At 31.4% G+C, this 13,475-nt stretch overlaps 1 protein-coding gene and 1 pseudogene across 1 annotated transcript; both read left to right on the top strand.

Moving 5' to 3' along the window:
• The first annotated feature begins 491 nt into the window (after window positions 1–491).
• On the top strand, window positions 492–4,713 carry LOC137824544 (putative receptor-like protein kinase At3g47110; annotated as a pseudogene).
• A 3,564-nt stretch (window positions 4,714–8,277) lies between these two features.
• LOC137825502 (beta-glucosidase 11-like) lies at window positions 8,278–12,990 on the top strand. The gene is made up of 13 exons (XM_068631183.1): window positions 8,278–8,587; window positions 8,701–8,770; window positions 8,893–8,948; window positions 9,111–9,186; window positions 9,363–9,434; window positions 9,546–9,633; window positions 9,767–10,019; window positions 10,163–10,278; window positions 11,338–11,558; window positions 11,944–11,975; window positions 12,076–12,163; window positions 12,295–12,385; window positions 12,518–12,990. Exons 1-13 carry the CDS (start codon window positions 8,456–8,458, stop codon window positions 12,807–12,809), a joined length of 1,587 nt encoding a protein of 528 aa, XP_068487284.1. The 5' UTR covers window positions 8,278–8,455; the 3' UTR covers window positions 12,810–12,990.
• Window positions 12,991–13,475: the final 485 nt, after the last annotated feature.

Below are 13,475 nucleotides of genomic sequence, written 5' to 3' on the forward strand. Positions count from 1 at the left end.
AGGATCAAATTCTTTAAGCAATTTAGGTGGAGAGTCTAAGAAAAATTCCCACTGGACATTAACTTAACAAGTGTTAAGTAGATGTGAAGGTTCATTTCCAAAGACCAAAGGTAAAAACACAATTATAGATGGTGAATGCTTAAGACAAGATGCGGCACAACAAGGAGGCTTAAGGAAACATCAATGGAGTTCAATGTCTTCCAAATGATGAACCAAAGTCATGAACATGAGTGTCATCTCCTTACACAACAATTGAAAAGTAAAAACACAAGAACAACAAAAGAACATGGTAATGGTGCGAAAACTTAAAGAAGACAAGAACAAGGTAATGGTGCAAAAACTTAAAGAAGATAAGAACAAGATAATGAACCGATTAAAAACTCAACACAAAACAAATGAACCGATTGAATTGAACAAAGAACACAAACTACCGAAAAGAAATGAAGAACAAACACAATTAACCGAATAGAATTGAAGATTAAGGTGCGAAAATGGAAATGGAAGATGAAGCAAGAAGGACTTATGTGGTTGAAGCCATGGGAGGGAAGAACACGCCACTTGGAAGGTGATTGATCCAACATAAGTGCAAGAGTGCCGCCACTTGAGAGCTTCCCAAACACTCACAAGATGAGACAAGATTAGAGAAACAATTCTCACAACTCACACACAATTTGTGTATAGTAACTTTACTTAAAATTCAATGTAATTTTACATGAGCATGACACCTCTATTTATAGTGTGAGAGGGATGAATTTGAAGAGGGAAAATTCAAAATACTAAGTGTTTGAATTCGGCACCTTTTCCTAGTCACAAGGAAAGTGTGACTTGGTTTCTTTCTTTGGTACCTCCTAAATCTACACCTACACCTTCTTTTTATGTCACATGGAAGGTGTGACTTATCTTTGTACATTGACACCCCTTATATCTATATCTACACCTTCCTTTTATGTTCTTCTAAAAACTACTCAAAAGAAATTACAAAAAGAGACATCCATTGATGCTCATCTCCCAAAGCCTTGACTTTGCTTCTAGTAATCCTTTGAGGCATGAAGGATGTTGAGCTCTTTGGGCTTGGGCCCTCACTTGAGCTTGGGCTTCTTGGGCTTGGGCTTCTTGGGCTTGGGCCTCAGGCACCTCCTCTACTTGGTCTTCATCACCTACCCTTTGGACCCAAAAACCGAGTTGACCTACCCACGTCCGTGCATCGAGGTCCGAGCACCCGAGCACTCTGTCCAGTACACATGTACTAATTATATTCACGTTGGACCCTACCTGAACTCCTCATGTTAATATTCTCACTCCCAACACTTTCATTATTTAACCGATATTTCGGCTGCTTCTTCGTGCACCTCCATACATTTTTGCGGCATACTAAATGTAAAAACACTTTTTTGTTCTTCAATAAAAAAATAAATTAACTTTTAAAATCTCACACACCTTCTTTCTTCTTCCATTTTATCTCACCCCAAGAACCTTCATTCTTTTCTTACATTGGTTTGTCACTGATTTGAATGTCTTTCATTTTTTTTCATTTTTTAAAAACATTCCAAATTACATTATCTAGAAGACATTTTTGAATCCATAAGATATCTTTGGATATGAAAATGTTCTCCAATTTTATAAAATCTAGAAGCAATTTAAAAAAATATATATATATTTCAGATTACATAATTGAGAAGCTAATCTCAGATCCAGAAATAGTTTCCGAATTATGTAATTCGAAAGATATTATAGAAAATGGTATTTTGGATGACATAATTGAGAAATCTTTTCTAAATTTGAGAGTTGCTTGTGATTAGATATATTCAAGATTACATAATTTGAAAGTTAATCTCATATCCAGAAAAGACTTTTGAACTATACAATTGAAAGCTAATCACAAATATAAAAAAAAATCTTCCTAATTATTAAGAAATTTCGTAAATTTTTTTTTTCCTTTAAATTTACTTACGTTAATATGACATTGCAAAATAATTCAAAATGGTTAACTACCATCCATGTTTTAAATAAAGTATATAGTAAGTGGTATATTATATTTTAATTATAATAATAGATAAAAAAATATTATTTAAAATTATATTATATTTTTAGTTAAATGTATAGTTTTAAATTTCTTATTTAGTTATTATTATAAATTAAGTTATTTAAATAATCATTTTATACGTCTAAAAGTTATAACAATAAAGTATTTATATATATATATAATCTAAGTAAATATACAAAGTAAATGTGACTAAATTATGAATAAGTTAATTATATATTTATTAAACTAGTTTAATTAAATTTTGTTGTGAAAAGAAGAAAAGATCTATGGCTAGAAATGATAGCAGAAGACAGCTTCATAAAATGAGTTTTCACAGATTGTTGAAACTAAATTTGATCTGCAGAGAGTCCATGGTCCATCAAGGTTCCACAACAATACTAGCTATTCTTCAAACACTACAAACATTAAAAAAATATACATAAAAATTAAAATTTAGAGAACAAATCAATAATAATATAATGTTAAAATTGAATTACACTAACATATGAAATTCAATTCAACTCATATTAAAATTAAATAATTTGATTTTATAGTTAAAATTATTAAAGTCTAACTTTCTCACAAATTTAAAGAGAATTATCTTCACTTATATATTATAAATTATATATTATAAATTGATTTAATTTATATATTATATATGGTTCTAAAAAATTACATAAATATTATTTATTTATTTTTTATTTTTATAATAAATATATTCAAAATAATTAATTATAAATATAGAAAATTAAAATAAATTTCGTAAGTTTTTACAGTAATAGATTGGAATACTTAAGTTTTACTAACTATAATTTGTATTAATTACATTTCAAGAAAAAAATATCATGTTATAAAAAAAAGTTGTAGCAAATAATTCCATAATTAATATATAATATTTTCTTGAAACAATTCCTGCAGGAAATGAAACTGATTTGCAGCAACTCCTGCAGGAAATGAAACTGATTTGCAATCCTTACTTGACTTCAAGAGTAGGATAGTAGAAGATCCATTCAAAATTTTGAGCTCTTGGAAGTTGACTTCAAGAGTAGGATAGTAGAAGATCCATTCAAAATTTTGAGCTCTTGGAAGTTGGAATGACTCCGTCCGTCAATGCAGTTGGAAAGGAATCACATGCAACATCTCCAATGGAAGGATCATGGACCTTAGCCTTGAGCAACTGAGACTAGGAGGCACTCTTACACCATTCATAGAAAACCTCACATTCCTCAACAGACTAAGCTTGTTAAACAATAGCTTCCATGGTGAATTTCCTCATGAGGTGGGTCGTTTACTCTACCTGCAACATCCAAACTTCAGCTATAATAACTTTGGTGGGAGTATTCCAAGTAATCTCAGTCACTGCATAAAACTGAAAGTACTAGCTGCAGGAGCTAACAATCTTACAAGAACAATCCCAACTTGGATTAGAAACCTTTCTTCTTTGTCTCAAATTAGCTTTGGGTTAAACAACTTCATTGGAAGCATACCACACGAGATAGACCTTTTATCAAGCTTGACATATCTGGTGCTATATGGGAATTACTTGTCTGGCTCAGTTCCTTCTTCAATCTACAACAAATCTTCATTATACTATTTCACTTTTACTCAAAACCATCTTCATGGGAACTTACCAGATGATGTTGGAATTACTCTTCCTACATTCAAGTATTTGTTGGTGCGGCCAACAATCTCACAGGATTTGTCCCTGCATCATTGTTAAATGCTTCAAAACTAGAGATTCTTGATTTCTCCTTGAATGGTCTCACTGGAGCACTGCCAACGAACTTAGGGGTCTTGAACAGGTTAACTAGACTTAGCTTTGAACACAGCAGACTGGGAACTGGGAAAACAGATGATGTTAGCTCACTGTTCTACAAGTTTTACGTCTAGGAGTAAATAATTTTGGTGGAGTATTGCCTAAGGCAATTGCTAATTTCTCAAGCCAAATGAACACATTTGCCCTTAATTCCAATGGAATACATGGAAACATACCTGTTGGAATTGGCAATCTTGATAACCTGGCCCTCATAGCTTTGGAAGGAAACCGTCTAACTGGTAGTCTTCCTGATGCATTGGGTAGGCTGAAAAATCTGAGAGAATTGTATCTGAATGTCAACAAATTTTCAGGTAGAATCCCATCCTCCTTTGGAAATTTGTCTGTATTAATAAAACTCTTTCTAGAGGAGAACAACTTTGAGGGAAGAACCCTTATAGTCTTGGAAACTGCCAAAATTTATTGGTACTCAGCCTTTATAGCAACAAACTCAGTGTCTGAGAACAACTTTTCTGGAGTCATTCCATCTTCTCTTGGCAGTTGCATTAGCTTGGAAAAGTTGCATTTGGAGGGAAATTCTTTTGATGGAAACATCCCCCAAACTTTAAAGAATTTGAGAGGTTCAGTTGACATAGATCTTTCACGAAATAACTTGTCTGGTAAGATTCCTGAGTTTCTTGGGGAGTTCACTGAGCTCAAGCATCTAAATCTTTCATATAATAATTTTGAAGGTGAAATACTGAAGAACGGAATATTCAAAAATGCTACTTCCCTTTCATTATATGGCAACAACAAGCTATGAGGGGGTGTCCCAAAACTAAATTTCCCTGCATGCACTGTCAGGAAAAGGGATTTGGAATTGAAAATTTCTTACTCAGAAATTACCACATACACAGAACAAGGCACAAAAGTATAAATGGAAGATCAATAAAGAATGCATACACGCAACTAACCTTATGAATTGAAGACCACTACTGTGATGAGTTCATAAAAAAATTAAAAAAAAAGTGATGGTCTAAGGAAACCAGGCTCATTAGGCATACAGGGCAGAGATTGCAGCAGCCTGTTATCCCTCCACTGTCGGGAGAGGGAAGTTTTCGCTGCTCTGTGAATCCAGCCTCACGCTGTGCCCTCCATTTTAGGAACCAAGAAACCCAAGCCTTCGCTTAGGTCCCATGGTTCAACTCTCAACTTGGAGTGGGCAGGCCTGCATTTTGCAATCAAAGCCCAACCAAATGAAGCCATAGTTCTATCCCACCACCATATTGCCCTCACATGAGTCACAAGTTGGCGTTACCCAACTCGGCGAGCTGACATTTTTGTCAGATGCTTATAAAGATTTGACTTATTTATATTTTGCTCAATGTGGGACTTGCAAATTAGAGGCAGAACATTTTCTTAGATTACATCCTTTTATCTGCCAAACTACAATAATATAATGTTTTGATATAGAGGATAGATTATGTCTTCTTAAATCCAGTTATTCTATTTAAAGGAAGAACATTATTCTTTATATTTTCTAATATTTGTTTCTTTAAATAAAATTATACAAATCTGTGAAAATATACAAATTTAATTGGTTTTCTTAAAATCATTAATCATATTCATTATTTTCTCATTAGTTATCATTAATGTGTTTTTTTTTAATAAAATTATTTTTTGATTGAATTTTTTACTAATGTCTTTACAAGATTTGAACAAAGAAAAAATATTTCATAAAAAATACAACTTTTTTTCTTCATAAAAAATAACTATAAAATACATTCACTCAAAGTTTTTAATATTGACAAATAAATAAAAATATTTTACAAATTATCATACTTTCTAAATAATTTTATGTTAACCACATAGATTACTCTTAGAAAACTATAATTTCTCAACCTTTAACATGGTATAGTTGAGCTTGAAATTTAAATAAGTAAAGTTGTAATTACTATTTTTAATGTATATGATTTGTTTTTCATAAACTTTGTTAGATAAGCATCTTCGCCTACTCAATTCGAAGTTGAAGATTGTGTGACATCTAAGTTTCTAGCGATCAATTATTACACATAATTTGAGACGTCATCATCACTTTGTGAGCATTATATCCAAAAGATGAGCGAATTAAGAGAATCGATCCCTAGACGACCAAGTGGTGAGTTAAGTGAATCGGTCCTAGATGACCATGTGGTTAGTAAGAATTAGTTTCTGGATGAACTCCTTCAATCTCAGCTATATTCGTGGAGCTACCGAGATTCTAACAAGATTCACAACTTATATCTGAAATTTAATTTGTTTTTACTGTTACTTGGAAATTTTGGACAATTCCAAATTTTATTCAAGACAAAATCATCTATAAAAGCAACAACATAAGAAGGAGGGAATAATTTTTTCTGGACTAAAAATCATACCACATTAAACACTCTCATTAATCTAGGAAGAAATTGTTTCTCACACAATATTATTTACCCAAACCATTTCTAATCAATCTTACATAAGTGAGATTTTGATTCTTTACTTATGCCGGTGTATACTAGTATATATCTTATCAATATATTACTATGACATAATAAACCAAACATCTAATGTAACTTTTAGCCTATTTAGTGAGATAAAAAAAAAAATGTTCTATTAATGAGACCATATATATAGAGATCAAGCTTAGAAAAGAGATGATAAAAACTTCGAAAGAGGAGAGACCCATTAAAAAGTTCTTTCAATAAATATGACACAGAAAAAAAAAATCTTTATATATAATAAGTAATGTTTTATTTACTCATTGAATACAAACTTTCATTTAAATGAATTTTCCAACAATGTATGAATATCATTTGAGAAAATTAAAAGAATTTTTCTATTATTAATTCATTTAATTCTTTTATGTTTATTACTTTAGCTTTTAGTTTTTATATATAAGTTCTAGTAAATATATGTTATTTTTAAATAAAATAAGGCAAAGAACGTCACTTTATTAAAAACATTAGAAATATTTATTCGAAAACATATAGGGAAGATAAATGTTCATTTAAAAATTAGAACGAAATGTGGTTATCATTTTATTAAATATATGAAGAAGATATACTTTATTTTTAAACTAGATTGTGTGAGTGTTATTTAAAATAGGGAAGTATAATTTTCTTTATTTTTGTCAACTTCCTTTTATTTTTTTAATCATAAAATATGTGAATTAAGTAAGATTTTTGGTTCAAGACTTTCACTTTTTTTTAAATAACTTGCTTTATTAATTTTATTATTTATTTATCTCATTTATTTTTGTTTTTTTTATCAACAATGAATAATGAATTAAACATTTTTATCTCATTTATCTCATTTATTTTTGTTACTAATAAACATTTCAATCAAACACAAAAATGCTAATAATTTTCTATTCAATTACTAGGAAAATAATTAATAAATATATAGTGATGATTTTAATGTATACATGATAGAATTTATAATCAACGAATAGTAAACATTTACAAAAATATCAATCTACTAAAGGGTCACATCTTTAGTTAATAACAATATTTTGTTTAAATATTTTGTTAATAACAATATCAAATTCTACATAACAATAAAATTAAAATACTAATAAAAATAAAGAATAAGTCATCACACCCTCTATCAATACAAATACAACTTTTTTTTCTTCATAAAATGTGACTTTTTTTAATGCGTTTGAATATTTTAAAATTTTAAGGAAAATAATAATTTCATAGCACCATGCAATACAAACAAAACACGGAGTATATTTGTCTATTCGTCAAACTAGCTTTGCTTTTTGACAAATCAACTGAAGTAATCATATACTGAAAGATCAAATCAATAGAGACACAAATTAATATTTTATTTAAAAAGTTGCCAATCGACACTCTAAAATATATTCTTATTTTATGTATAAGAATTACTACGACCCGTGCAACGCATGGATTCATTTAGAAATACAATATAAATTTTAAAATCTGCAAATAGAGACTATTTACTTGTGTTTAAAATAGATTGAACAAAACATTTATTTGAAGAAATATAAATATTATATTAGAAATAATAAATAATTATATATGAAGGTTACATTTTGTATCTAGAGGTTTTTTTAATACAGTAGCAAGTAGCAACAGTGTATGAGATTTCTCATTTCTTTTTTTATGTTATTATAATTAAAATATTTTTTAAAAAGAAAATAGTCAGTAATAAAAATTATACAATACTCAGTTATAATTTTTAAATAAAAATAAAGGAACAAACATCCGTAATTCAATTTTGAGAATTCACCAAATTATCATTTAACATTATAAATAATTTTTTAATTTCTAATAAAATCGAACACACAATCATAAATGAGTAGTTTATAAATATATATATATATAATGAGAATTCTACTCATAACAATTTTATTTTTTTTACACAATTTTTTAAATTTTATCCTTATTAATATATTTTATTTTATTATTTTATCTTCTAAATTTTAAAATTATCACAAGAGACATTCTTTCATTTCATCATTTGTCATTATTCATTCTATCTCTTCCCTCTCAAAAATATTTTAACTCACCAGTCTTCCCTTAACTACTTATTTTAACTGTATCCAAAGAAGAAAGCAGCAACATAAGAAGTGTGTTTGGTTGTCAACAAACTAACACATTGCAAAGGGCATAAAGAAGAAGAGCATAGAGAGTATGGACTTGATTTTGAAGGTTTTTGCAGTTATAGAATTAGTATTGTTCATAGTCCACCCTACTGCTCATGCCTTGAGCAGAGATGAGTTCCCTCCTGACTTTGTCTTTGGTGCATCAGCTTCAGCTTATCAGGTTCTTCTATTCTCCTCTTATAGTACTATAATACTTCATTGTTCTTGTCTTCTCATTCTGTTGCTCATTTTGTATTCATATGTTATGAATTTGTAATTGGGGTGGTTTGATAGGTTGAAGGTGCAGCAAATGAAGATGGAAGGAAGCCAAGCATATGGGACACCTTCTCCCATTCTGGAAATGGTATTACCCTACTCTCACTCACATGTATAAAATGCTTCATTTCTTTTGAAATCATGTCTTTTTTTAAGGTTTAATGTTACTATTTGATCAGAGAAATTTAACGAACAAATTATGTTTTTCAGGGGATATGTATGCTGGTGATGGAGATGTTGCATGTGACCAATATCATAAATATAAGGTCAGTGATCCTGGAGTATATCTAGAGAGAACCAAAAGAAACTGTTGAATACATACATATATGTACAACATGAATTATATTCACCACTGCTCTATATTCATGTTGTTCACCTGAAAAGACTTAGTTTGTTCTGAGTGAATAGCATACCTTGAGTTTCTGCAGGAAGATGTTCAGCTCATGGCCAACATGGGTTTAGAAGCCTACAGATTTTCCATATCATGGTCAAGGCTTTTTCCAGGTGAGATCGTCAAACTTTTGTCAGGGATATTCTTCAATCAATTTCTAAAATAAAACGTCAAAAGCAATTGGTGTAGATACACTTACTTAAATTAGGGGAAATGAATTTCTGACTCCAGTTGAATATACTTGCCAAGATCAAACTGTTCTGACCATCTTATTACCATTTATTACCAGATGGAAGAGGACTAGTGAATCCTAAGGGACTACAGTATTACAACAACCTTATTAAGGAATTGATAAGCCATGGTTAGTAGGAAAACAAGATTTTTCTCTTAAAGTTTGATTAAACACCTAAGAGGGGTTCTTCCAGGTTATCTGATGAACATTTACTTTTTTTTTTTATTTCTCATAATGTAGGAATCGAAGCACATGTTACATTAAACCATTTGGACCTACCACAAGCACTTGAGGATGAATATGGAGGATGGGTTAGTCGAAGAGTTGTGTATGGTTCCCCAACTTCAAGTCTCTAGCTGTGTTCCATTGTTGTCCAAGATAGAGATTGTGCAAAATACATCTGGCATGAAATTGAAAAATGGTATTTATTGTGATTAACACATTTATATATATGTTTGTAGGAAAGACTTCACAGCATATGCAGATGTGTGCTTTAGAGAATTTGGAGACAGAGTTAGGTATTGGACTACATTAAATGAGGCCAATGTGCAAGCAGCATTTGGCTATGATGTAGGACTCATACCACCTCAGAGGTGCTCTTTCCCTATAGCTAACTGTTCCAGAGGAAATTCCTCAACTGAGCCATATTTGGCTGCCCATCATATGTTGTTAGCACATGCTTCAGCTGTTAGGATATATAGGAAGAAATATCAGGTAAAAATAATGTAACAACTGTTCCACTCCATTGTCACTCAAAGGGCCTTCTATTTGCATTTTGAACCATAGTCTAGCTGGACAGAGTTAGAGGTGATAATCATCATATAGTTAGTTCGGAAAACAATCTCTTTTGATTGCAGGGCTTGCAGCGTGGCTTAATTGGGTTTAATCTCCTTGCATTTGGTCTTCTTCCACGAACAAATTCTACTGAAGATGTAAGTGCCACTCAAAGGTTCCAAGACTTCTTCATTGGGTGGTAAGTAACCATCTGTGCATGGTATTTCTTTCAAATAAATTAACTGTAAAGTGAAGAAACAAAGCATTTTAAAAATGCCAAATGTCTTGTGCAAGGCGTTAAATAAGAAGTAAAGTCTTAATTTCATCTTCGAGCTTCACTTGAATGTGCTCCAAATCGTTTAGTATGTTGTTAAAATTTGCTAACTGCTTTATCATCATTCTTGATTTTTTGTCATCTTGAACAAGTACAATTGTTGCTTCAAATAGAGTCTATGTGTCAAAGATTTTCTTTATATGCAACACTACTCTGGTGAAAAGTGAATCGCTTCCTTTGCATTTCTATCAATTTATATACAATTACTCAAGTTTCATCTACATTGAACAGTTTTCTGCTTCACAACTTCCCTAAGTGTCGTATCTCCTAGACACAAAGTTATGGTGCTTCTGGCTTTGTTGATCATGTCAGAATTTTCCTTTTGAAACAAAGACATTAACATGTTCATCTCGTCCCTTGTCGCATCAATACATCCAATTTGTATTAAGATAACTTCAATTTTGATTCTACATAATTCGAAGTCATTCTCTCTCAATGTCAAACTTGGTAGTCATATCTTCCAACCTTGTTTTTTTTCTTTCTTCCTCTTGTTCCTCACACGCGGTGCCAATTGTTTAGTTCGCAACAATCACAATAACAAGGATGAAAGAAAACAACTTAATTATAGTGAAATGTTCTATACATAGAGTACGTATCGACACTATGTATATTGCATAAACATTTTTTACATGTTCTCTACATATAAATTAAGGAAACAATAAAAAACGACGGCTAAGAGAAAACACCATTTGATACAGGTAGTAGATGGTAAATGATCTAACTAAACTTAATACTACTAGATGCTCTCTAGTAGATGATCTTTTCTACTCTTCCTTAAATGATCATGATTTAAAGCCCATACATCACATTTAGTAATGAAATTTTGTGAAAATCCGATATAATTTTCTCATGCAAATAAATGCATAGCTTTCAATTATACATTAGTTGATACAATGGGCTTTTGTCTTCGTTTTGTAAGTGCAGGTTTATGAATCCCTTTACGTTTGGAGATTATCCTGATATAATGAAGAAGAATGCTGGTTCAAGGCTTCCTTCCTTCACTCAAAAGGAATCAAATCTGGTTAGGGGCTCAATCGACTTCTTAGGAATAAACTTTTACTACACATTTTATGTCACGAACAGTCCTAGCAGCCTGCCGGTGCACAATAGAGACTACATAGCAGACATATCAGCGGAAATTGAAAGTATGTCATGCTTGGCCATTCATCTTAGAATTTTTGTGGTTTTTTGGATCTTGAATATTTGCTAATATATTTTAAAGACCTTCCTGTGCTACTTTGACACATCCTGATGGAATTTCTTCTGTATGCAATTTTTTTTTCTCAAACATTAATTTTAACATATAGATCAGATTCACAATTTCATTTTCATTTCTTACCTCTCCGTTCAAGTCTTCCCCTAAACTACTATAATTTACACCATCAAAGGTTAATAAATCCTTTGTAAAATGTAATACTACTTCCTGTTATTGCATGTTTAGTTAGTAGATGAAATCAGTCTGTGATGTCATCCATGTTCCTCCAAATTTTTGGAAGTTAAACCACTAATTAATGCTCTTTCTGGTTGTAGGAATGTATACGAATGATTCATCTACCAATGTGGTAACATAGCAACAACATTGTGCTATTCTTGTCTATGTATTTGTGTATTCTTTTAAGGATGTAGCTTCAATACTTTCCACTAACCTGCCGATTGGTTTAGGTTCCAATTACTCCAGGAGTTCTCCAAGGGATCTTACACTCACTAAGGGATGCATATGGCAATGTTCCCATTTACATACACGAAAATGGTATGAAATTTTCCAATTCATGACATGCTCTTTGCATATCTCCTTTGGAATTAAAAAGTTCCATGTTTTTTTATCAACATATTCAGCTGTCCCATTATGTAGTTGTATGGTAAGCATTTTTAGATTTGCAGGCCAACAAACACCTCATAATTCACCATTAGACGACTGGCCGAGGGTGAATTACTTGGATGCATACATAAGAAGCTTGGTTGTTGCACTCAGGTACTTTTCCTTTTATTTTCATTTTCAAGTGGGAAAGTAAAAAGGGTGTGCACATTGTTTAAAAATAATGGCCAATTGTGTCAGGAAAGCTAACTTTTGTATATTATTCCTTTGTTTATGACACAATGACAGGAGTGGATTAAATGTGAAAGGTTATTTTGTGTGGTCCTTCTTAGATGCATTCGAGTTATTGGTTGGATATGAATCAAGTTATGGTCTATACTACATTGATAGGAATGATCCAAACTTAAGGAGGCAACCTAAGCTTTCTGCAGAATGGTACTCAAATTTTCTGAAAGGGAAGCTTATGGACACAAAGATCACCAAGGAAACTGAGAAGAATGCCAGTGTGCTTTCACACAACCCCTCACTGCATAGTGCCACACAAAGCAATCAGAACACGTTTGAAATTCAGAGCGAATAAGGTTTATGATGTCAAAATCATATGAAAGTTTTAGATTTTGTTGAATGTAACAACTTCCTGTTCTCATGCAGAAATATGGCATACACGAGCAGTGGTCCCATACTTGGGAAGATTATCATTGAATAATGGATGCTAGTAACTTGAACTTCGTAGAATTTAATGAGGTTTTATTCTTGTCTAATTGATATTAAGCATATAATATATAAGTTGATGATGTCTATCGAATTAAGTGAGCTTGCCGGAATATGTTATTACTAAGATGAGCTAGAGGCTCTGAGATATAATCTAAAACCAATTGGTATTTAGCGTAGGTGTTTGCCAAATATATAACCCATGCTTAAAAATTTGAGACTGACAATAAAAATTATTTTTCTAAATCAAATTAAAAAGTAATAATCAGGGTGTTCCTATTGAATGGTGGAGAGTTATTAGATGAGTTGTGAAAGGAGTAAAGTTTATGTTGAATTGATGAACTATTTAAGGAGTTTTGATTGTAGTGTCTGATTATTGAGTTAAGGTCTACATATACAAGTCACTTGTAACTTGAGAATAATAATAGTATGGGAGTAAGAGACTTGTTTAAGACCGCTTCTTCCTGCACCTCCATACCTTCTTCTCTCACCTCCACAGATTTTCGTATTTTAAAAATGCCCCTCTGTAATATTC

Source organism: Phaseolus vulgaris, chromosome 8, assembly GCF_000499845.2.
Source record: "Phaseolus vulgaris cultivar G19833 chromosome 8, P. vulgaris v2.0, whole genome shotgun sequence".
Lineage (NCBI taxonomy): Eukaryota > Viridiplantae > Streptophyta > Magnoliopsida > Fabales > Fabaceae > Phaseolus > Phaseolus vulgaris.